This window comes from Poecilia formosa, unplaced genomic scaffold (assembly GCF_000485575.1).
Source record: "Poecilia formosa unplaced genomic scaffold, Poecilia_formosa-5.1.2 Scaffold106, whole genome shotgun sequence".
NCBI classification, from domain to species: domain Eukaryota; kingdom Metazoa; phylum Chordata; class Actinopteri; order Cyprinodontiformes; family Poeciliidae; genus Poecilia; species Poecilia formosa.
In genome coordinates this window covers 210,511-232,168 of record NW_006800045.1, presented here as the reverse complement: position 1 = coordinate 232,168, position 21,658 = coordinate 210,511, and the positions used below count along the sequence as shown (strand labels likewise).

At 39.1% G+C, this 21,658-nt stretch overlaps 1 protein-coding gene and 1 long non-coding RNA gene across 3 annotated transcripts in view; both read right to left on the bottom strand.

The window, feature by feature from the left end:
- The window catches only part of LOC103143213 (FYVE, RhoGEF and PH domain-containing protein 5), a 25,099-nt gene extending 18,479 nt beyond the window's left edge, over positions 1-6,620 (bottom strand). The window contains exons 1-2 of one of the 2 annotated variants that reach the window (XM_007559660.2): positions 6,179-6,620; positions 2,112-4,497 (exon numbers count right to left, since the gene is read on the bottom strand). In XM_007559660.2, the coding sequence (XP_007559722.1) occupies positions 2,112-4,497; positions 6,179-6,188 (2,396 nt within the window). In that variant the 5' untranslated portion in view covers positions 6,189-6,620. The remainder of the gene's footprint in view (positions 1-2,111; positions 4,498-6,178) is intronic. The other variant, XM_007559659.2, reaches the window with a different exon arrangement.
- A 10,093-nt stretch (positions 6,621-16,713) lies between these two features.
- On the bottom strand, positions 16,714-20,954 carry LOC103143212 (uncharacterized). Its single transcript, XR_476767.2, has 3 exons — positions 20,875-20,954; positions 19,529-19,654; positions 16,714-17,382 (listed from the first exon to the last, which is right to left on the bottom strand). It is a non-coding gene; the product is annotated as an uncharacterized LOC103143212 (long non-coding RNA).
- Between the last annotated feature and the right edge of the window lie 704 nt (positions 20,955-21,658).

Below are 21,658 nucleotides of genomic sequence, written 5' to 3'. Positions count from 1 at the left end.
CTAACCAACGTATAGTGTGCTAGCTTTTAGACGGCCTTTTCTCATAAGGTTAGAAATGTTGCCTATATGTTCTGAAATAAATTAATGCACTCTTGAGCAAGCATATTTGGGGGTTTTGGAATATGAGAAATCTGATTTATTACAATTTATCTTGTATTTGTGATTTGTTGCTGACGTATTTGTCCTCTACGGTTCTAAGATTGGACTGGTGTTTTAAGTTTGGACCCATCATTCTGTATGTATTTAAATTGCAATAAGTCAGGACATACACACCTGAGCAGATGAAAGAATGTGTCTGTGGCTTATTCAGGGCTTTTACATATGCAGGTTGTTATTATATCAGTGTAGTAAAAATATATAAGACACGGTAACTGATTTCAAATTACATAACGGCATATTTATAAATAAAATTTATTACAATTTCTATGCCGATATTGTACTGTTTTGTTGCACATACGCAATAAGAGACTGTGAACACAAAGAGGGAAGCTCTGCAGACACCATCTGCTCTCTACAGAGCACCTTGAGATTGTATCTCTGCCTGATGTAGCTGCCTGGCTGGAGAAGAGCAATGAGTCCAAACTGCTCCGATTATTATTCATCCTGAGAGGTCTGTATGATATGGGCAAAACAGGCAGGAATGCAGAGGGGGATGGGCACACATCAACACAGCATACTCGATTATAAAAACAAATAACACCAAATTAAAGAGACAAGAAGCTTTAAAAATCAGTGAGCCAACATTTCTTACTGAAACCGGGACATGAAAAGACCACCCCTACAACGGCATTGTTTAGTCTCCCTCCAAACATGTCCTAACAACACATCGGCACACACAGCCAGAGCCGGAGTTCATTAAGGCCATCACCATCTGGGTATGTTGCTTTCCTCAGTTTTTAACTAAAATGTCCATACAAAACTTGTGGGATTCCAATCAAAAATGATGCAATATATTTGTGGTGCCAGCAGGAGGCAATAATGTTGACAATAACGATGTCACAAATCAAAAGAAGAAGATCCTAAATGTGGCTACGCCAAAGCTAGACTAAAGATTCTTTCATGCTATAGCACTTTTTAATTTCAAGTTATTGACTTCTTGAAGTTTAGTGGAAGCAGTCAAAACAAAATTAGACAAAAGTAGAAACACATTACTGTTGTGGTTTTTTGCACAGATTGTGGAATTGGGAAATGTAAAGTGACCAATTAAACTTTACTCTGCAAAACATTTTACTTTTTACTTCATCAAAAAAAAGAAGAAACCTTAACTTTGTAAGTCATGTATGAACTATGGAGACTACTCTGGTCAGCAGAGGTCTGCTTAAGTGAGCCAACATTAGTTTTTATGCTCCTCAGCACTGAAACAAACTCATTGGAAACCTGAGATGTGCACAACCAGCTAGCTCCTTTTAATTGGAGTGAAAATAAAATTGTTTACTGTGGCATTTGATTTACGAATCACACAAATGAACTATTTCCCCAGACACTGATGAGCGATTGAAGCATAGAATTAAAGTCTGTCTGCCCCACTGTAATGGACCAAACAAATCTCTGGACAGTAATTTTTAATTTTTTTTAATCTGTAAAATTGCATATAAACATTTCTTACTTTTTATCCAATGCTTTTACATATTAAGCTTTCTTAATGTATTTCCTTTCATTTTCATGAAATTAATGGAGTTACCTTGAATTACCTTGTGTATGAATGGTATTATGAAAAGACACTTGCCTATCAAAATGAAACCTATTACTAAAATAAAGCTCTCTAAATTTAGCGGTACTTTTGAAATGCTTATTTATTTAGAAGAGATTAAATAAGAAACTGATATTAGCTGCTTAATAAATAAGGTTTCATTTGGCTGCTTAACAGACAGGCCACACAGACTTGCCCATTTTAAAATACCAGTACATTAGTAGACATGATGAGTGGTGCAGGTGAGTGTGATAAGAATTGCTAAATGTTAAAGGAACGGACAAATAACTGTCATAGTCACTTCACCTTGATGAAACAGATTTGTTTTCCAGCTAATGGGAGAGCAAAAAACAAAGGACATTTCTGCCATATTAAAGCAAATCTGATTTCAGTCCTAATTCAGTCAACCTTGTTTACATACCTTTCAGTTTCCTCTTCAGGTAAATGTGTTTTTGTCTCAAATCCTGGAAGGCTCTTCATGTCGACATAACCGTCTGTTTCATTTGTTGAAGACAAAACTCGACCAGGACGATCAAAGAAGTTTGCGAGTGGCATCTGTCGAACTGGCCTCCACTGTGGCACCTGAACATTCTCATAATCTGAGCTGAGCGGAGGGACGTTCTCATAATCTGAGGTATCAGTGTTGGGGAAGGAGATAGAGCGGGGCTTGGTGAAAGGAAGAGGTGCAAAAGGCACTCGGGAGCGGTCCTCGAAGGACTCCACTCGGACAACGCTCCTGTTGAGGAAGGCCACAGAGTTCCCTTTCCTTTTACTCTCTTTGTGGAACAGAAAGTGGGATGAAGACTCAGGTGAACCCTGAGGCTTGTTTGCCTGACGTAAATTTAGTTGTGGAGAACCACTCATGCTCTGCCGATCTAGCTCCAACAGTCTGTTGTGTGAACAATGGCTGGACTCAGGCGAGGATTTCAAAGAGGAAGACTTGGCATCTGTTCCAGACTTATGTTCCGTTTTCAACCCAAATTTAAGTAGAAAGCGCTTAATGGAGGATTTCTTTTTCCTGTTCTTCTCTGAAAACTCTTCTCTAGTAAGAAGAGAGGGGGAACTCTTTGTGATAGGCTTTTTGGTGATATAGGCCAGCTCAAAGGGAGGGGGGATATCCATCAAAGAAGTAGGTGTGGACAGGGCACTAGATGAGAGAGGTGAGCACCTGGAGAAGCTCTCAGATGAGGAAACCCCATCTCTATGTCTGTAGGAGTCATCCTTGTAGATACATAGAGGTGTGTTGTGTCCCTCCATAGACAGGGAGCGAGGGTACAGAGACAAATATTTGGGTTTGGAATAGCTTTTGTGTCGTGTTGAATTTAACACTGGGCTGCTGCTCAGTGCAGGTTGTCCTAGTCCACTAATGTAGGTCTTATGGAGAAATTGTACTCCCCGATCCCCCACAGTAGTGGAAATATAATTTGACAAAGAGTGTGTTCTAATACCAGCAGTCTTGCTATCCAAAAGAAAACCACTTTCGGTGCATGAACTTTGCCCTGGTTCCTCATAAACATGCTCATCTGTAATGTTGAGCTCCATGTCACTGGTCTCATCCAGAAAGGGCACGATGTGACCCTCCAAATCCTCGTCATCTTTGAAGACTTCAGAGTCATTTGGAGATAGCAGCTGGCTCTCAGAGAAAGAAGACGTCAGTGAGGTGTTTGTGTCTGTTGGCACTGAGATGGCAACCTGTCTAAACCATGGCTGGCAGTCCAAGTGGTTCAACAAGTCCTCCATTTCATTAGCCTTGTCATTGCTGCCATACTCAATACCTTTATCAGTGTTCATACAGTCCACTAAATGTCCATTCTCAGGTGTTTCATTGTATTTTCCAGCTGGTACTCCAGTTCTTTTTACAGAGGTAATGCCACTTTCTGAGAGCGTAGCTGTCATGTTAATAATATCCTCTGAACAGATGTAAAAAGGCTCAGTTGCTTCAGAACAAACTTGTTGGTGGATTTTAGGAATGTAGTCATACAAACTAACCTCCTGCTGATTTTCACCCTTTCCATTAATTTGATGGCCACACATCAACTTCAGGCTATTACAACACCAATTTGGATCTGGCTCTTTCTCTCTTCCATGAGTGTCCATTATTCTGTCCTTAAGACATAGTCCATTTTCATCAGAAGAAGACTTTGATGAATCATCTGCAGTGCTTCTGTCTCCATTTGTTTGAAGTTGCTTCTGCTTCACGACGGAGTGGCAAAACAATCTGTCTTCAGCACCAGCAGAAATGTCTCCCATTGAGAGGCCGTCCGCGTCAGCCAGTGCCTCACCTCCATCACAACCTTCAGCATCCATGTCGTCTGTGTCCGTGATCTCCTCTGCCTCCTTGGAGTCAGCTGTGAGTCTGTCGTCACTAACCCATAGCGTTTTCAGGGAGTCCCCTTCTTCTGTAAGGGCACCGTCTGTTAATCTGCAATCATCCATGTTCTTACTTTCATCTTCCTCCTTTTCCGCTTCTGTGCCTCCACTGTCCACCGTCCCCTTTGATATAGTTTCTAAATCTCTTTTGTCGAATTTGAGGCTACTGAGATTTAAGTGTTTCTTCCCAGATGATGTGTTCATGATAACTTTGTTCAGGCCATTCTGCTTCACAGTTGTTTCGTCACCCCTTGCATCAGTAGATTGTGCACTGCCATTACTGAACCCTCCTTGGTTGCCATTTATCACGTTGACTTTAGGTTTTGGGGCTACAGAAGGTTTAGGACCCCTGGATGCAGAAGTAAGAGGGGAAAGCAGCTTCAGGTTGGCGTGACAAACAAATCTTGGCGTTGGAACCGCTGAAGGTTGGGTGCAGTCTAAAAGAACAACAGGAAAAGGAAACTGTAAGATTATTGACTTTAAAATAGCTTACAGGGTCATTTGTGTGGCGTTCCTGTGACCTGAAATGGCTCAGCAACTCACAAAGACATAGAAGTAAATGGTGTGTGGTCAGAGTCAGACCAGTGAGATCACAGTAAAACACTTTCTCGACAAAATCTGTAAAACTAACTAATTTCCTGCTGGCAATCTGCTATGTTAACCACCCAGGTTAGTAAAAGGAGTTTTGCCATACCAGAAAGCCAACAATGTTTTGCAAAAGTATCGCATGTGTAATGACCCGAAAACAACCCACATTTTCAGTCTCAAATACGTGCTAGCTAAATTTAGGCTGCCAAAGATTGTCAACAGAGCAGTCTTAATATGGTTGAGATTTCTGTTATAAGAACAACAAAGGCCTCTCGCACACACAGAACCAAACAAATGTACTTTCTACAAACTGCTTCAATGTTTGCTTAACCTGAATCCTTTGTTAATGCCGTTAGGACATATGCCAATTAATTTTAGCTAAACATTGTACCCAAGTTTGTTGGGCTGGAGTGGAAGGACCTCCTTCAATTTTCACATAACACCATTTTTAAATGAAACATCCGTATCATAGTACTCATAGTAAAATAATGCTGTAAAGTAATGCTTAGGCTCCTTCAACTCAACGCACGACAAACAGAAGTGGATACATGAATGGATGGACGGATAGAGTTGGCTCTCTGACCATAAAAACCCAAACTCTTCTAAGACTTTGATTTTGCTGTGTCTGCAGAAGCAGACACAACATTAGCTCTGATTATCACTGGAGGTGCTTATGAGGAATAAAATACCATATTTGACCAAGGACTAATTTTGTAGAGTAACCCAAACTAGACTGTTTTTCATCCAGCATTTTTGGAAGAGAATGTCCATCTTAATCTTAATGGACCACTAAAAAAGAAAAGCAAAATTGTGCCAACACCTGGTTTCCTTGGTCAGTCTTTGTCAATAGGATGGCTAATTCCCAAAACTACAGTGGACTTGTTGAAATCTGGTGCTATAGAAAGGCGATAACGCACTGGTAATGAGTAATGCATGCTTTGACACAGTTCCAAAAGAATACAAAGAGGTCCGAGGGATTTCCCTGACTCACTTCCTGTGATTCAAGCCAAAGAGACCCCTGTCAGGAGGCCTTTAGCTTTAAGAACAATACATGAAACAATAGATAAAACCATTATGAACCAAAATATGTCTTTTATGGATCTTGTAAGTCAACTGTACCCCAAAACTTTCAAAATAACAAAACAGTTATTTTACTGAAACTATAAACTTCATCAAATATTGTGATACTCTACTTTTTAAATTTTACATCATTGATATTCAGGGTTTTAGAAATGTGCTGCTTTTTATACAGTAGTAGCAGTCTATTTGAGTTTTAATCGTAACAGTTGTTATAATCAGACGCAAAGCAAACGCTTTATCTTTAACAGCACAATTATGTCTTATTGAAGAAAAATGTTCTTTTCCTGGTGTTTGATTCCGAGTTCAATAACAAATGCAAAAAGTGAAAATATTACAACATAGAACAACTAATATTTTTCTCTGATCTTTAGAAAATGTAGTCAAATGTCGGGATGGAAACTGATGGGAACTGTTAACCGAAAACAAACGGGAAAAAAAAAATCCTCTCACCTGTGTTCATTTTTGCGCGGCAACCACCTCCAACATCCCGTCCGCAAACGCAGACGCAGCGCAGGACACTTTGCAAACGACTGGCAGCGGATCCCGGCAGTAAACTCCGCTGAAATGTCCGCACAGACGCTGAGTGACTGCGCCTGTTTCTCACCGCTGGCTCCGTCTCCTTTCCTGCTCAGCTGATCCCCCGCGCGTCCTACAGCGCGCAGGACGCGACTGGAAACCAAATGTGGGGACTCGATCTGATAACACACACCACCGCTGACATCCCTCTGCAGACACACAGACGCTGCAGGTCCGGACAAGTACCGAGACAACCGAGAACCGTAACATCAGCGCAAACTCCGGGCTGATAAGTTGTTTGTCTTATGTGCGCTCTTTGGTACATGGTGCGGAGGTAAGAGGGCAACAGTCTACGCTGCAGATGATGGGACGCTTTAATGACGTAAAAGCTGTATAATAATCCTATTAGGAAAAATGACCCCAATTCATAATAACATCTGACTGTATTAACCTTTCACGAAAATCCACCGTGCAGCATGGAGAAATGAAACAACTGTAATCCAGAGAGTTTGTCGTCAGTCTAACAACACGTTGATTATTAATGGCGCAAAAATGAAACAAACAGTTGAATCTATTAAACTCAGATTTTCATACATTTGTCTGGATTTTATGCACTATTTATTTCTGCAAAGAATTTATGTTGAACAACTGAAACACAGAAAATAAATTTCTAATTTCAAAATATACTTTACTTCTTAAAACTATTTAAATTCTAATTATTTCCTAAAATAATTTTACTCAAAATTGATTTAATCTCTGAAACTAGTTTATGTCTAATTTATGCTGATTTAAATATTAGACGTAAAATACAATACGTGTCTATTTCTGTTTTAGAAATTACCTTAAGTGAAGAACATCTGCAGCATCATCACTATCCAGAGATGGTCCCACGTTTGAGGGGCCTGTAATCTTACCAACATTTACATATGGGCCCCTTATTAGTGGAAAATAGGCCCCATAGGGACTGTTAGCACTCAGTTAGCTATGTAGGGTTGGTGTGAGTCTCTTGATAAAAACTAGTCCATATGGACTAGTTTTGACAGGTTTCACAAAATGAGATTAATTTATTGATATGCCTCCTATCTACATAGACTGTTCAGCTGGTTTTGATGAAATTGTCTGTATTTAAAGGCTCCCTTCTTAGAATGCATCCAGAAAGCATTCACCTTTTCCTCTCCACATTTTGTTATATTACAGATTTATTCCATTGTATTAAATGATTCCTTTATGACAAATACCCCATTATTACAATGTGGAAAAATATTTTAGATTTTTGCATATTTCCTAAAAATAGAAAAGCAAAAAAAAAAAAAAATCACATTTACATAAGTATTCACAACCTTTGTCATGAAGCCCAAAATTTAGCTATGTCCCTCATTCTTGAGAAATTTCTACAAATTAAATGAAGTGCTGGGAAACTTCAGGGAAGAGAAGCTCAGCTAGCCAAGTTTGGTGTTAGCATTAGCATCTTTGCTAAAGTAGTTACAGCTGGATTCAAGCTTAAATCCGCTCTAAGTTGGAGTCAAACTTAAATCTGCTCTAATAAGTTGGAATTGTACACTTTATTCCTGAAAGCCAAGATGATACTTGATTAAAAATATTAAATACATGCTATAATCCGGGTAATGTTCATGTGATGAGAGCTAAACTACTAACCAGTTGAACACCAATAACAATTCAAGTCTCTTACAAATAAAAGTTTATTAACAATGAATCTATTTTTGCATTCTCTTTTTACAGCTTCAAAAATAGTCAATTCTGACCATTAGCTAAAGCTTATGCTTAAAGTCAAACTTGGTAGCAAGCTGAGCTTTTAAAGCTTGAGAGCGTTCGTTGTCAGTAAATGCATATCTAGTGGTGCTTTTCAGGAAGAGGTTTAAGGTTGTAAAACTTTATTAGTATAGTAACATTTTATTTTCTCATGATAAACTTTTTTTTTCTTTTCTAACATGGGAACAAACTAAATAAAGAAAATTATTTTAATAGTTAGCTAGTCTTACTGTGTCACTACAAATTAAAAATGTGACTGATCTATTTGTCGCATGTTAATTAAACATTTTAGTTGTTAAATGTACATAATTTCTACTCTGAAGTGTTGGATAAGATCTACCCAGCGCCTTGTCGCATCAGTTTTATTGACTGGATTCTAGCTATTTGTTTTAACAGAGTGGCTGTGGTAAATAATAGTTCTCATGGAAGTATCCTGAAGCTGGAATAAAGCCCCCCACACTGATAAACCAGCCTTGTTCCCACTGCACACCCATCTGTCTGTTTGATTGCTGCACAACAGGCTCTTTTTTTATTACAAAACAGGAAACTGCTCTCCCTGTTTCCTGCTCAGCCCAGCTCCACATCCTTAGCAGCCCATGGACACTATTTAACCGTACATTCACTGTGACTCACCAGCACTGAAGTAAAGACAAAAAAAAAAACTGAACTGTGGTCAGCTGGTGAAGATTTATTACACTAAAAACATGTGTGTAGTGGACCACCGCAAACAAACAACTGCATTAATAAGGGCGGTGACTGTGAGGCTGATCGGTGCAGCTGCAGAGGGGAAAAACAGCTGGCGTGTACTACAGGTTGTTTTGAGCCGTGTATCGCATGAAACTATTTCATATTTGGGTCCATTTGTTTTCGGAGAAGGCTTGACCTCATTTGTAAAAGTGCTCCATTTTTACATTAAAATGGATGAGGATGGCTGCATGTTTCAGATACAAATTTCTCAAAGGGAGGCTCAGAAAACCCGCAAGTCTGTGGTCAGAACCACAGTTCATTCATTTAATCCCTATTTGATAATGCAATTTCACAGTTTCTGAACAGCCTCTTCGCTCCCAGCTTCAGAGTTATGCAGCAATCATTTTCACATAATGTGAAGTGCTGTAGATCTTAAGGAAAGTGCTGTAGATACCTCTGTAGTTGCTCCAGTTTTTGAATAGGAGTACATCGCTCAGCAGACACATTTATATTAAAAATCAGACACTTGGACGACTGGGACTGTAAGTGCAATACATCTGAAGCTTTGCTGCACACTGAGGCTTTCCCCTTCAATCGCAGAAAATGATTAATGCATCACACTTAAAGGGCAAAAGTCAATCCCTCTCTACATCAGGCAGTCGGGCCGTGGCTGCTGGCATATGATTGTCATTCGTTGATAGGCTCCTAGGTACAATAGCTCAGTATGATTTGTTTTTGAAAGTCCTTATGGATTCAAACAAGAAACTTAAACTTTATGGCTAATTTTAGCCAAATGCACCATAAATGTGCTGTGACTAAGTGGGTGTTCAGCTCATTAACAAACATTATGTGGTTGCACCTCTGGCCTCGTTTTTGTTGGTGCAATTATTGTGTTTTCATCTTGAGTCAATAAAGGGGAGGATGATAAATTGTGCTCCGCGGCCCCAACCGGCACCAACAGATCCTCTGAGAACATCGAGAAGCTCGAATTTATTTCGTCCTGGATGAGCAGCAGCTCTCGCATGCAGACTTACGATCACAACGCTTAGATAAGATACAGGTTGTATTATATTATGGTTGTAAATATCATGTAATTGTCAGGATTAGAACAAACCACAGCATTTCAGCATCGTGCGCTTCTATATGATGCAGGAGGGGCGGGGATACCATATTTTATTTTCTTCATTCATAAAAAGTGAAGCCCAAACATTGCGTGTAAGCAGATTAATAAAACGGATTATAGTGGAGTTGTACGTTAAAGTTCAGGTGCCCAAAGCAGAAAAGGTCAGTACCACACATGAATCCAGTTTATTGTTGAATGTATGTACAACAAAGTTTTTTCATGCTAAGCTTAATCTGCATTTGCACAAATCCATGTGGGACTCGGGCATAAACAGAATCATATCCTCTACATACAAGGTAACAAAGGACCTTCTCCACGTTAACTCTTTAAAAGCTTTACCACAAAAATATCTTATTTGGGTTTTGTGTACGTGTTCATGGTTTGTTTTTGGCATTTTATTTGAAAACAGTGGCTAAAAAAATGCCCAATAAGGCATCAGTTTTACGTTTTATGCTCTGCCACAGCTTGTCAGTTAGATTCACCAGTAGGTCTGAACTTTGACTGGACCATTCTAATGTGTGAATCCATTGCATCACACAGGCTGTGTGATTACGGTAGCTTTTCTGCTGCAGCTTCTAATAGGTTTTCTTCCACTTTTGTCCTTTATTTAGCTCAATTCGACTTCTTAACTTGGTTAGCTTTCCTGTTCAGACTGAAGAAGAGCATCTTTGCAGCATGATGCTGCCACCACCATGTCTCACAGTGAGGAAGGTGTGTTCATGGTGAAGTTTTAGTTTTCCATCAAACAGCATTTTAAGCATCTTTGAGTGTCCCAAAAAGCCACTATATAATTCTGATGTATAAATATTTTGCATCTGGCCCAGATCTTTCCATTCGGGTCTCAAACCACAGATCAAGTAGCCAAATGAGGAGTGTGTCAGTCGATATTACAAATTCATTGTGTTTACCCTGTGACAGGTAGAGGACAAGGCAAACATTTTTGAGAAGTCTGACCCTGAGGTCGCTCGTTGTTTGTGGGTCTCCTGTTTACGTCAGGCGAGGAAGGAGAGCGTCTGCTCCTCTCTCCCGCTCCGAGGTGGAACAATAAGACTGGGACTTAAAAAAGGAACTCCATCTTGATATAGTCCTTCCTGCGACTGTTTTCTAGTCTTTCAGCAAAGAGCGCACAGGGTGTGGCCACTGAATTTAAAAAGATAATCCCAGACAGTTTCAACTTCCACCTCATTGTCCTGCCGTTTTACATCACTGAAAGTTTAAAGGGGAAGGTTTTACTTTTACTATTTGCAACTTTGCTTTTCATTTTTATTTTGTATTAAGCGGTTAACACCTCTGATGAAAAAACTAAGCTTGTGTTTGACGTTAATTTTACAGGAATGACATTTTATTTTACGCCCAGCAGACACGTAGTCAACGTTGATTTTTTTATTTTTTTCACTGTTTAGTCTTTCGGACATGTAAACTGTCCAGTTGTTGAACCAAGTGGATGCAGGAACAAACCCTTGTGTCTTGGTGGTGTAAATTTAGCTTCCCTTCACATCGAGCTGAGGAAGAAAACACAGCTGGAAGGTTGTTTTTGTTCTTCTGTGAGAATGTTTGTTCTAAGGTGTGTGAGACGTGTGTAATTAAAATTGCGGTTTCCTCGTGAAGCTGCTTTTGCTTTCCAAAGAGTTGAGAACACGGAGGATTCTTAGCAAGAAGCTTATTCAGAGGAAGCAAGTGAGGGCCAAGAATGCGTTTGGAGTGCAGTAAATTAAGGAGCACAGGTAAATCGACAAACTATTTACAGCCTTATGTCAACATTTTCTCACGTTTCGACCAAACGACTGTGAACTGAAGGAAAAATCAGACTTGGTTTAGTTTTGTTTTGCAAACACAAATCTGAAGTGTGGCTCTGATCCCCCTAAAATAAAATACCCTAAAATCAAAAGCCTCCAGTAGAAACTATGATCTCAGAATAAATGCAGCGGATTCAATTTTGAGGTTGAGAACATTCTACATTTTCAAACGAATTTAAAGTTGGTGGTTATAACATAACAAAATCGCTAAAAATGAAAGGTTTTAGTACTTTAGCATAGCAGTGTGTGTGCAAGGTTGTCTGGCCCGATGGATTAGGCACAAGCATCCTCGAACGCCCCATAACCTGGATAAAGTTGAATGCGTGTCAGATGAGAGTGTTATTAGTCCTAATTCTCCTCACTTTGATCAGTAAAGCCTGAATATATCCGTAATAATCTCCACACCTCATCATTATTAAATGAATTGGCTCTCAATGCCACCAGCTGGCTCTGAATCTATTTGAATATTGGTTGAAACCTTAGAAATAAATACATCCATCATGTTCTTGTCATGTGAAAGCATGAGCAGCCACCTCCTTCATCTGAGCCGGGATCTCACATCTGACTAAAACCACAGAGGATTAACCTGGATTGACCTCGTGTGATGAGTGTTGCGTGTTGCCTTCAAATGCATCTCATAATATGTGTTTATTTGCATGCAGCAGGGGGAAAAAATCCCCCCCACCCCCCAAAAACATTTTCAGCTTTAAAGAGTAGAAATGTAAGTGAAATGACCAAAACCTTTTACAGTTTTTATAAAAAAAGGAGCAGAAAAAACTGTGACAACTCTGCCGCTCTTTATTTAAGGCAAAAATATTCCTTATATTTGTATTTGTTGTACTGGTAGAAAAGTATTATATTTCCGTAAGGGGCCAACACAGCATATTTTATTCTAGTTTCATAGGGAGGTAAAGGTTAGAATGGCCCATTCAAAGTCCGTTAAATCCTTTTTTGTCTTCACTCTCATGTTCGACTTGAACTTTAGCAAATCATCTTTGCTACATCTATTTGCTGATGCTCTTTCTAACTGGTTGACTTGCTGTTTATGTTAACAGGAGCTAGTGCATCTAACAAAGTGGTCAGTGAAAACTGCCCAGTGCCTTGTGTGTTACAGATTTGACCAGACATAAGCTATTAGATGTACAAAGTAACAATTATTTAATATATGGGTGATATGGGCAGATGCCCAGGGCAGCATTAGAAAGGAGGACACCCAAGAACCACACAAGAAGTAAAACTTAGCAGATAGTTAAGCAGCCTGGAGAACTTTATTATTATTTCTTTTTCTCATGTACAGTGTAACGGACACTGTTTGCTACTGGAAATGTGTTGTGTGGAGCTGCACCGTATTTAATCTCAGATAATTTCCTGTACTTTGATTGGCTGTTGGGGTGGCAGAAGGAGGAGCTTATCCAGGACGCCAATCATGGAAAAGCCACCACTGGCAGTTGCTTTGTTTTTGTTTTATATGTGCGGCAGCCATGTTGAATTTTGACGCTGTGGTTGTAGAGGAACGTTTTCCATTCCGAAGTAAGAGTTTTAACCTAATTATTTCAGTTGGTTTACCCAAAGCATAACTGCAACCCTTTGATCAATACTCACAAGTGATTTATTTTAGGACTGAATGGAAATTATGAGATCATTTGAGATTTAAATTATAACCACAAAAGCATTTTCCTGCCACTTCTTCTCATAATGTTGAAACTAACGTCTCATTCTTTAAGTTTGAAATCCAAAGTTTACTTTTAATTCAGCAAACTGCCATTAATAATGAAGAGGGAAAACAGGGCTAGATTGAGTCTGTTTTTCAGCGACAGCATTAATCTTTTACCGAAGGACACATTTGGATGCAAGCCGTCCCTTAACAGGCGCTGGATCTTACAATCAATACTGGCCACAGGGTTCTGCAGAGAGCGAGGGTGACATCTTTGCTGCCAAGAAAGCTTCCTTCCTCCCTTTACAGCCTCTAATTAAGACGAAGTCGCTAGCTGTCGCATATCACTGTCAGCACACAGCTCACTGTAAAGTTTTACTGATTCATCTTATCCATCTTGCTGACTCAAGCCACTGAACATCTAAATTAACACGGAAAATGTTAGGAAAACCTACATCTTCTTGAGTTTGTCCTTCAAAAGACAACAAGGAAATTGATTAAAATTTTTAAAAATCAATATGTGTGAGAAGTAGACAACATTACTCTGGTATTCTTTCTATTGAGTTCAGCTGATAAAGGAGGTCAACTTCTACTTGCTTATATTATTCGGTATGTTTTTCTTTCCTCTTTTTTAACGGGGTTTAAATCATTTTGTCCTGGAGTGGGGATTTGTTTGTATTCTCTACAGCCGCATGCTGCAAAGCGTCTGAGCTGAGCGTGGATTCCCCGGATAATTTGGCGACAAACATAAAAGTGTTTTGTAAAGAGAGCCAGGTGGACAGAAATGAGTCAAGATAACTGAAGGTCATTTTGAGTCATGTTGCTGTAAAAACACGGCACCTGTCCTAACGCCGGTTCAATCCTTGTTCTATGCTGTCATATTTAATAAATGAATGTTAATTCATGTCAGTAACACAATTCGCTAAGTGAAGCACATTATATTGATTAACTACACTTAGGCTGAGGTTTTCAAGCCTCTATTTCTGCTGAGACGTGTTGATTTACCACTTGCAGCTAATGAAAACAGGACAATTTAGGTCAGAAAGTAGATCAGAACAAAGCAAAAAGAACATTTTTTTAAAGAGGTATGTTTAATCTGCTAAAAATCTCCCTCCAAAATTTAGGACCCTGATTTTGAAATGAAAAGCAAAACTGACTATTAGGAACAGTGCAAAACTTTGTCCAGGTGAGAAGAGTAAAGTCTTAATTGAAACAACGAGGCAGTTGCAGATTATATAGCATACATCTCTTTGTGATGGGTCTTTAAGCAGTTAATTTTAATTTTTTTTTCTATTGGTGCAATCGTTATAGGTTTTGAGAAGAAAGACATGAAGTTCTGCTCTCAGAATAAAAATGTAAGCAAAAGTATTAAAAGTTTTGAGGACAAAGGACATTTTCCTGTTTTCCGACTGAAAATGTGTGCTCTTGGATTATAGCAGAAAAATTCCCCCATGTTTATCCACCATAGCTTTTCCTTCCACTGAACTTTCCATTATTACCCATTCCGTGAAGCGCCTGCTTCTTCAGCAGTGACTCTTTGTGGCTTCCCCTCTGTTGTGTTATTGACTGTTTTCTGGACAGCTGTTTTGTCAGCAGTCTTCTCAAGCCTTTTTATCGGCCACCGGTCAATTCTCTGACAAACTGAATTTCAGGCGTTCATTAATTTAAATGAAACCCGTTTAAACAGTTATGGATGAAACATAAGCAAGAAATTAGCCAAAGTTGTCCCTTCAATGTGGAGGTTCAGGAACAACGAGAACTGAGCCGACTGCCAATGAGCCCAGAGCCCCTCTGCAGGTCTTTGTTTAGTTTTTTTTTTTGTTTTTTTCTCTTTCACACGGACAAAATTTATGAGGCCATTACGAGTGTGGATGCAGTGTCAACATTACCGCGCTAATATCTTTATCCAGCTTGGTGAGGACGAGGAGGAGGGGTAGGAGGCGGTGGCTGTGAGACGACACACACATGCTCCCTGGAAGACAAACTGTCCCATAGTACCACACACACACACACACACACACACACACACACACACACACACTTAAATCAGCCTCAGCATCCCAAACGCATTAGCTCCTCACATTGAGGCTGCAAGCCGGGTAATTAATGCGGTCAAACTATTATTTTTTACTTAAAAACATGTTTAAGGCAGAGAGAAGCTGGTGAGATTCCAAGAGAATGAAAATCAATGCAGAGCCGCTTGTGGCAACAATCCTGAGATAAACTCAGCCATCTGAGGCAGAACGCTTATTACGCTGCTAGTGTAACGGCGGCATTCAGAAAAATAAGTCTGGTATTACTGAACTTAATCTCTTATTGTCGGCAAATCCCACAAAATATGAGTGAGAACGCAGGTTTAATCCTCGCTCTCTCTCTTCTAATGATTTCTCTATAAATGTCATAATATGTTCAAATACAGATGTACTCTATTACTGCACACCTAGTAAATGAAAGATCAATTCTCAGATTTGATTGTGTATTTTTATGTGTAGATTAAAATTGTAATGCTTATGAGAACATTGCAGATCTTTTAAATCTTTAGTATTTTTGCTGCCAGTTCCTGAATCCAGTCTCTTCGTTTGCAGCCCGTATCATTTTAACGCATCACTTTGCTGATTATTTACTTATTTTCTTTGTCTCTCCTCCTCTGCGTATTTTTTGTATCGATCTGATACCAAGTAAATACAGAATCAGTAGCGCCAATACTAATGCCGATACTATTTCATTATTATTTTAACACATCATCAAACATCTGAATTTGTGTATTTTTGTGTTTTTTTCTATGAATTATTTTTGCTAAAATGTAGGACAGAATTTAAATAAAGTTTATATATGTCTACAAAATACTTTAATAATATAATTACATGATAAACAAACAATATGAAAACAAAAGATATATATGTTTGTTGCTTCCTAAATAAACAAAGTACAAAAAAATTATCGTTTAAGAACAAATCAAAGAGTCGAGAAACTACAATACCAAAATAAAATAGTATTTCATGAGGGAATCTGAAACTAAAATATCAATCTGATCACATTAGTATTAAAATTACCGGTATTTTCGGGATTGAAGTATTTACCTTCAATCCAAAAAAACAAAATATTACCAAGTATTTTTGTCTAGTTTCTAGAGAAAATATCTTGGTACACTTGAAATAAGACAAAATTAACTTACAACTTAGTTTTTATTGTCACTTATTGTAATTAGGCTGTTGAATGTGTACATGTTTTTAAATTATCCTGTTAAGTTGCACATTTGTTTTGATCAGAATATGCTATTTTTAATAACTGAATACTATTTTTTAGTCGTAATTCTGTTTTTATGATATATTTTTTTAATATTTCTTGTATCTTTGTGTGAATCTACTTGCTTAATTTGCCTGTCACTTTGTTACTGTGAATTTCCCCTCTGTGGGACAATAAAATGTATTTCAATTTCTATTTCTGATTTTACTGTTAGAGCTTCTAAAGGGGTTTTTGAGCATCTCTGATGCCATAGGGGCCACAACTGGGCCAGTTTCACAGTATAATTTTGAAAGTAGTTCATTCTACATACATAAACAGATCAGGATTTTTACCTGGAGAACCTCTGCAATCACTTCATTTATGTGCAAACCTGAAATCCAATCTTGAAGTTTAAGCTGAAAAGTTTGCGTGTGAATCAAAGCTGTTAAATTTCACCACCACTAGTAGTTAGTTCATGGTCAAAATAAAGACAGAGAATTATCCCCAACATTAACCCAGCTGCCCTGACTTGTGATTGGATCCATTACGAACTCCACAGGCTCTTGTCCTCCTCCATGCGATCCATCTGCTTCAGAGCCCAAACTGCAGCAGGCCTGCTATCAAGCTCGCTGCCACCAGCCTGGTTTCCACGTTGCTGTTTAGCGGCAACGCAGCGGGAGGCGCCAGCAGGGCCTCGTGGCAAGAGGGGTTCAATGGCCGTGATGACATTAGCTCTCATTAAGCTCAGCAACTCATTACAGCGCACCGTGGGGCGATGCTGACCGAAGGCCCCGTGGCTCCTGCTGAAGCGTGTCCTCTCACAGAGTGCAGGTGGTGTTGCATGCCACTGCACGTCTATCCACTGAGGAGCCATTAAAGGAACCTACAGCAGCAAAACAAGTGCATGTGTTAAGCAGATGACGGAGATAAAGGCAGTAACATTGTTTAATCTGCGGACACGATTCCTGGTTGGTTAATTGTAGTCACAGGAGTTGAAGATAAATATTCACACCCTTTGTATTCTTTTCAGATGTTGCCACATTACAACCATAAACATATTTTATGTGTCAGAGCAGCACAAAGAAGCACATTGGTGAATGTAATTAACTCCAATGATTCAACACTTTTTTGCTGCAAATCTCTACCAGCTTTGCACATCCAGGGGCTGAAACTTTTTGCCCCTTCATTTTTATTTCATTTATTTGTTTATTTGCTTAAATAGTGTCAGGCTGGATGAAAAACATTGGTGAAATATTTCAGCTCTTTCTAAGATGGACTCGACTGAATTCAAGTTTATTTAATCAAGGACAGCACAGTAAACAATGTTAGAAAAACAAAGCAAACGTTTTATGAAGGTTTTGTAGCCACAGGCTAATTTGCAAATCCAGCCTGGACTTTAAAGGAGTCGTAATGTCATTTTATAGCACAATCAAGTAACTATGTTACCTTCAGTTGTTATAAAATGCTGTGTATATCAACTATGACTTAAAAGACTTCAAAATCTGACGCCTTGAAATTGGCCTCTGTCTCTTTAAGAAGCTCCTGATCTTGTCAGCACTCCGCCTTCAGCGCATCGTCACAACATTTCTCTGTTAACCGTTTGCAACCACATTTGGGAGCATTGGACTACAAAGTAGCTCCTCAATCTGCACAGATAGTTTTCCTTCACAAATGTTCATTTAAACCAGCCAGAAAGTAAAAAAAAAAAAATTGGTTTCATCTGACTGGACCAGTTTCCTCCACATGCTTGAGTTCTGGTAGCTTTGCAGCTGAGCTCTTTCCGTTTTCAGAAGACGGATTGAGCAGATCTCTGTGAAATGTTTAAAAACACGACATCCTTTCGTGATCCAACTCTGCTTGCAAAACAGCTGTATGTCCACTGAGTTTACATTGCACACAAGTGAACTGGTACTTACTACTTAGGTGACTTCTGAATGCAATGAGTTGCACTGGATTTTATACGTTGGAGTAAGCAGGGACTGAATACAAATGCATGCAGAAATAGAAAATAATGTATAGTTTCTCTTCCTTTTCACTGTTCTGATTCTTTTTGTTGGTCGATCAGATAAAATTGCAATAAAATACCTTGAAGTTTGATGCAGGGTGAGAAATTGTGAAAAGTTCACATGGTATGGATGGTTTTATTGATTTTAATATAATTTTTTGTAAAATAATTATGTATTCAACATATAAAAGTTTGATTAAATCGGTGAATAGTGTTACGTTACTGAAACTCAGCATAAGACGGAGATGAGATGATGGATTCAGAGAGAAAACAAGATCTGTTTTAGGCTGACATGTTAGAAATTAATTTCTTCGGACATTAAAATCTTCCCCTTAGATTTAATCTGCTGCTGGTATGGAGTCAAAAGCGAACCAAAAACATAAAACTGTTGTATGTATTCTTGAGTTTATAGATGTAGTCTAAAGTTACACTGTTCATTTATGGTGAGCTTTCAAAAGCTTTATTTTACTGAACTTATATTTGTCTCGTCTGCCCCAGAGTTAGAAATTTATGAGTTTGATTCCCTTTCCCGGTTGACAGATTCAGTCCCCAGCTGTGTCATTGAAAGTCTGCATCATAAAACTGCCTCAAAGATTAAAAGCCTCTCATAGAGGAGCAGGTTAGCTCCCTGCGCATCTGCAGGTTTTAAACATGTCCGATTCTGTAATTGTGCGAGCCTGTTGCAAGAAAAGCAAGTGTGTTGGCTGAGGAGAGCAGTCATTTAATCCGTCGTGCTGAAAGTCGTTGTGTTTTCATGCTACAGAGAGTAAATAAGTGGATTTCAGCAAAATGGTTAACATTTTGCACGGGCTAAAGAAAATGAGGATTAGCAGAGAATCAATTCAGGGCAGATTCAGGCAGAAACAAATAAAGTAAACAAAGGACTTTTTGCACGAAGTGACCTTCAGATGGATTCTTTGACTCCCTGAATCCCACTGGGAGGGAAAGCATTTTATCCAATCAAAGCTTTTTTTATATACAAGATATCCATCACAGCTTGTTGGATCGGCTGTTCCCTGTTTACCTTTTATCTCTGTATAACTGCGTTAACACGGGACCAGACCCGGCCTGTCCCAGCCAGGAACCCTCAAAGAAGGAGAAGACGCAGCACCAGAGAGAGACAGGCAAAACGTTCAGCTCAGGCTTTAAGCTAGAAAACAAAGGAAGCTTTAGAGATAAGACGAGACAATTATATAAATAAAGCTAAATCAGGTCTGAAACATTCTCCAAATACATTTCCTCCTCTGAAAGTAGCAGGTTACAAATGTTTTTGACTATAGCAGACTTAAAGTCCTAGTTTTCCTGTGGTGAACTTCAACCAGGCTGCCTTGTGCTCAACTTAGAGGTTTGACCTCATTGCTCAAAAACATGAAGGCCGACTGCAATGAAACGGAGTGCAGAGAGCTTATTCCTATCGTTCTTGGTGATTATGAGCTACAAATCAAAAAATTTGTTTCTGAGATAATTTGACTACAACATAAGCCCACTAAAAAGGAGTTTTGTTTCAGAAATGTAACATTCTGTGATACTCCATCTGTTGAAGGGATAAACCACAAGGAGAGAAAACCACAACAGGTCGTCGTTCAAAATGCTGGCTGTCCACTGTATCCAAACATATTCATGGAAAATTGAGTGGTAGGAAAAAGCATGAGAGGAAAAATGTGCTCAAGCAACAGCTGTCTATTTAAGGCCTCCTCGACTTCAATTAAATTTACATCTGGATCTCCAGCACAGGCAGTTCACTGGCTAATAGAAATGTCTTTAAAGTGGAAAAAATGTAGGTATAAGACAAAGTATTAGTCTTTCAGAGCTTAAGGCCGCAATCGAAGCATCCTGGGCCTCCATAACACCTCAGCAGTGCCACAGGTTGAAAGCCTCCACGCCACGCTGCATTGAAGCAGTCATTTCTGCAAAAGGATTCCCGACCAAGTATTGAGTGCATAACTGAACATAATTATTTGAAGGTTAACTTTTTTGGTATTAAAACGCTTTTCTTTTATTGGTCAGATGAAATATGCTAATTTTTTGAGACAGGGATTTTGGATTTTCATGAGCTGTATGCCAAAACCTGAAATATTTCAGTTGGTGTGCAATGAATCTAAAATATATATGACAGTTTCCTTTACAAGCGATTACTGTTAGTAATTCAGTGGTTGCACCTACTATCCCGCTCTTTCCCACCGCTACAGTGTGTGCTAACCAACTAGCATCATGGCCTGTTGGCTACTTCCTCTAGCCGCTGCTGGCTCAGAAACGCAACAAAACTCGTCTAATATCTTTTAACACATTAACACATTTCCTTAAACATTCCTCGAACAGTACCAAATAATAAAAGTACTTAGTTAAAATAAACTTGAGGGTTATTCTCACCTGAAAAACAGCATGTAAATGAGCACAAGGGAGACGCAGTCTGTGCTACTCCAACGAACCTTACCACAGGGGCCGCGTTTCATTGGCTAATGCCCATTTCACGTCACAGCGCAGCTACCACGTGCGTGACCGTCTCACTAACACAAGCTACAGTAGTAAACACATGCCAATGTACATTGTGGACTAGCAGACCGGCAGAAAGTTTTTGCGTCAGGACTCGAAAAAGAATGGTTCTCCACTGTCAGTGAGGTATCTGTACAGGCGATGTCAGGTATCCTGATCGTATTTGTGGAACTAAAATTCAGATTTCCAAAATCTGAAACGGAATGCCTTGCTTGGCTCAAAGCTTGCGCACAACAGCTGTGTTGTGCTCAAGGAATAAACCTTAGGCGAACCACCAAGCGCAGATTTTTCTGCAGATGAGAACCAGGAGGAAGTGCGTTCAGACCCCAGCGAAGTGCTGGTAATTTAAGTGAAGCTGCTTAATTTACTTTATTAAAAGATATTGAGGCCACAGTCAGTGGTTTTTGTCACTACGGAGAAAAATGTAGATACATTTATCTGCTTAATTTGTGATGGGATCTGGATTCACTAAACCGCATAAAATGCGACTAAATAGCCGACGTTAATATGATTGTAATTTCACGGATAAAAATAGTACATGACCGATTTTTTTATGTTGCCGGTCTAGATAACGGATAACAAAATAAGTCTAGCGCGACCTGCCGCCCTGACACCAACTCACACATCTTCATTCACAGTCTTACTTGTAAATCAATTTTTC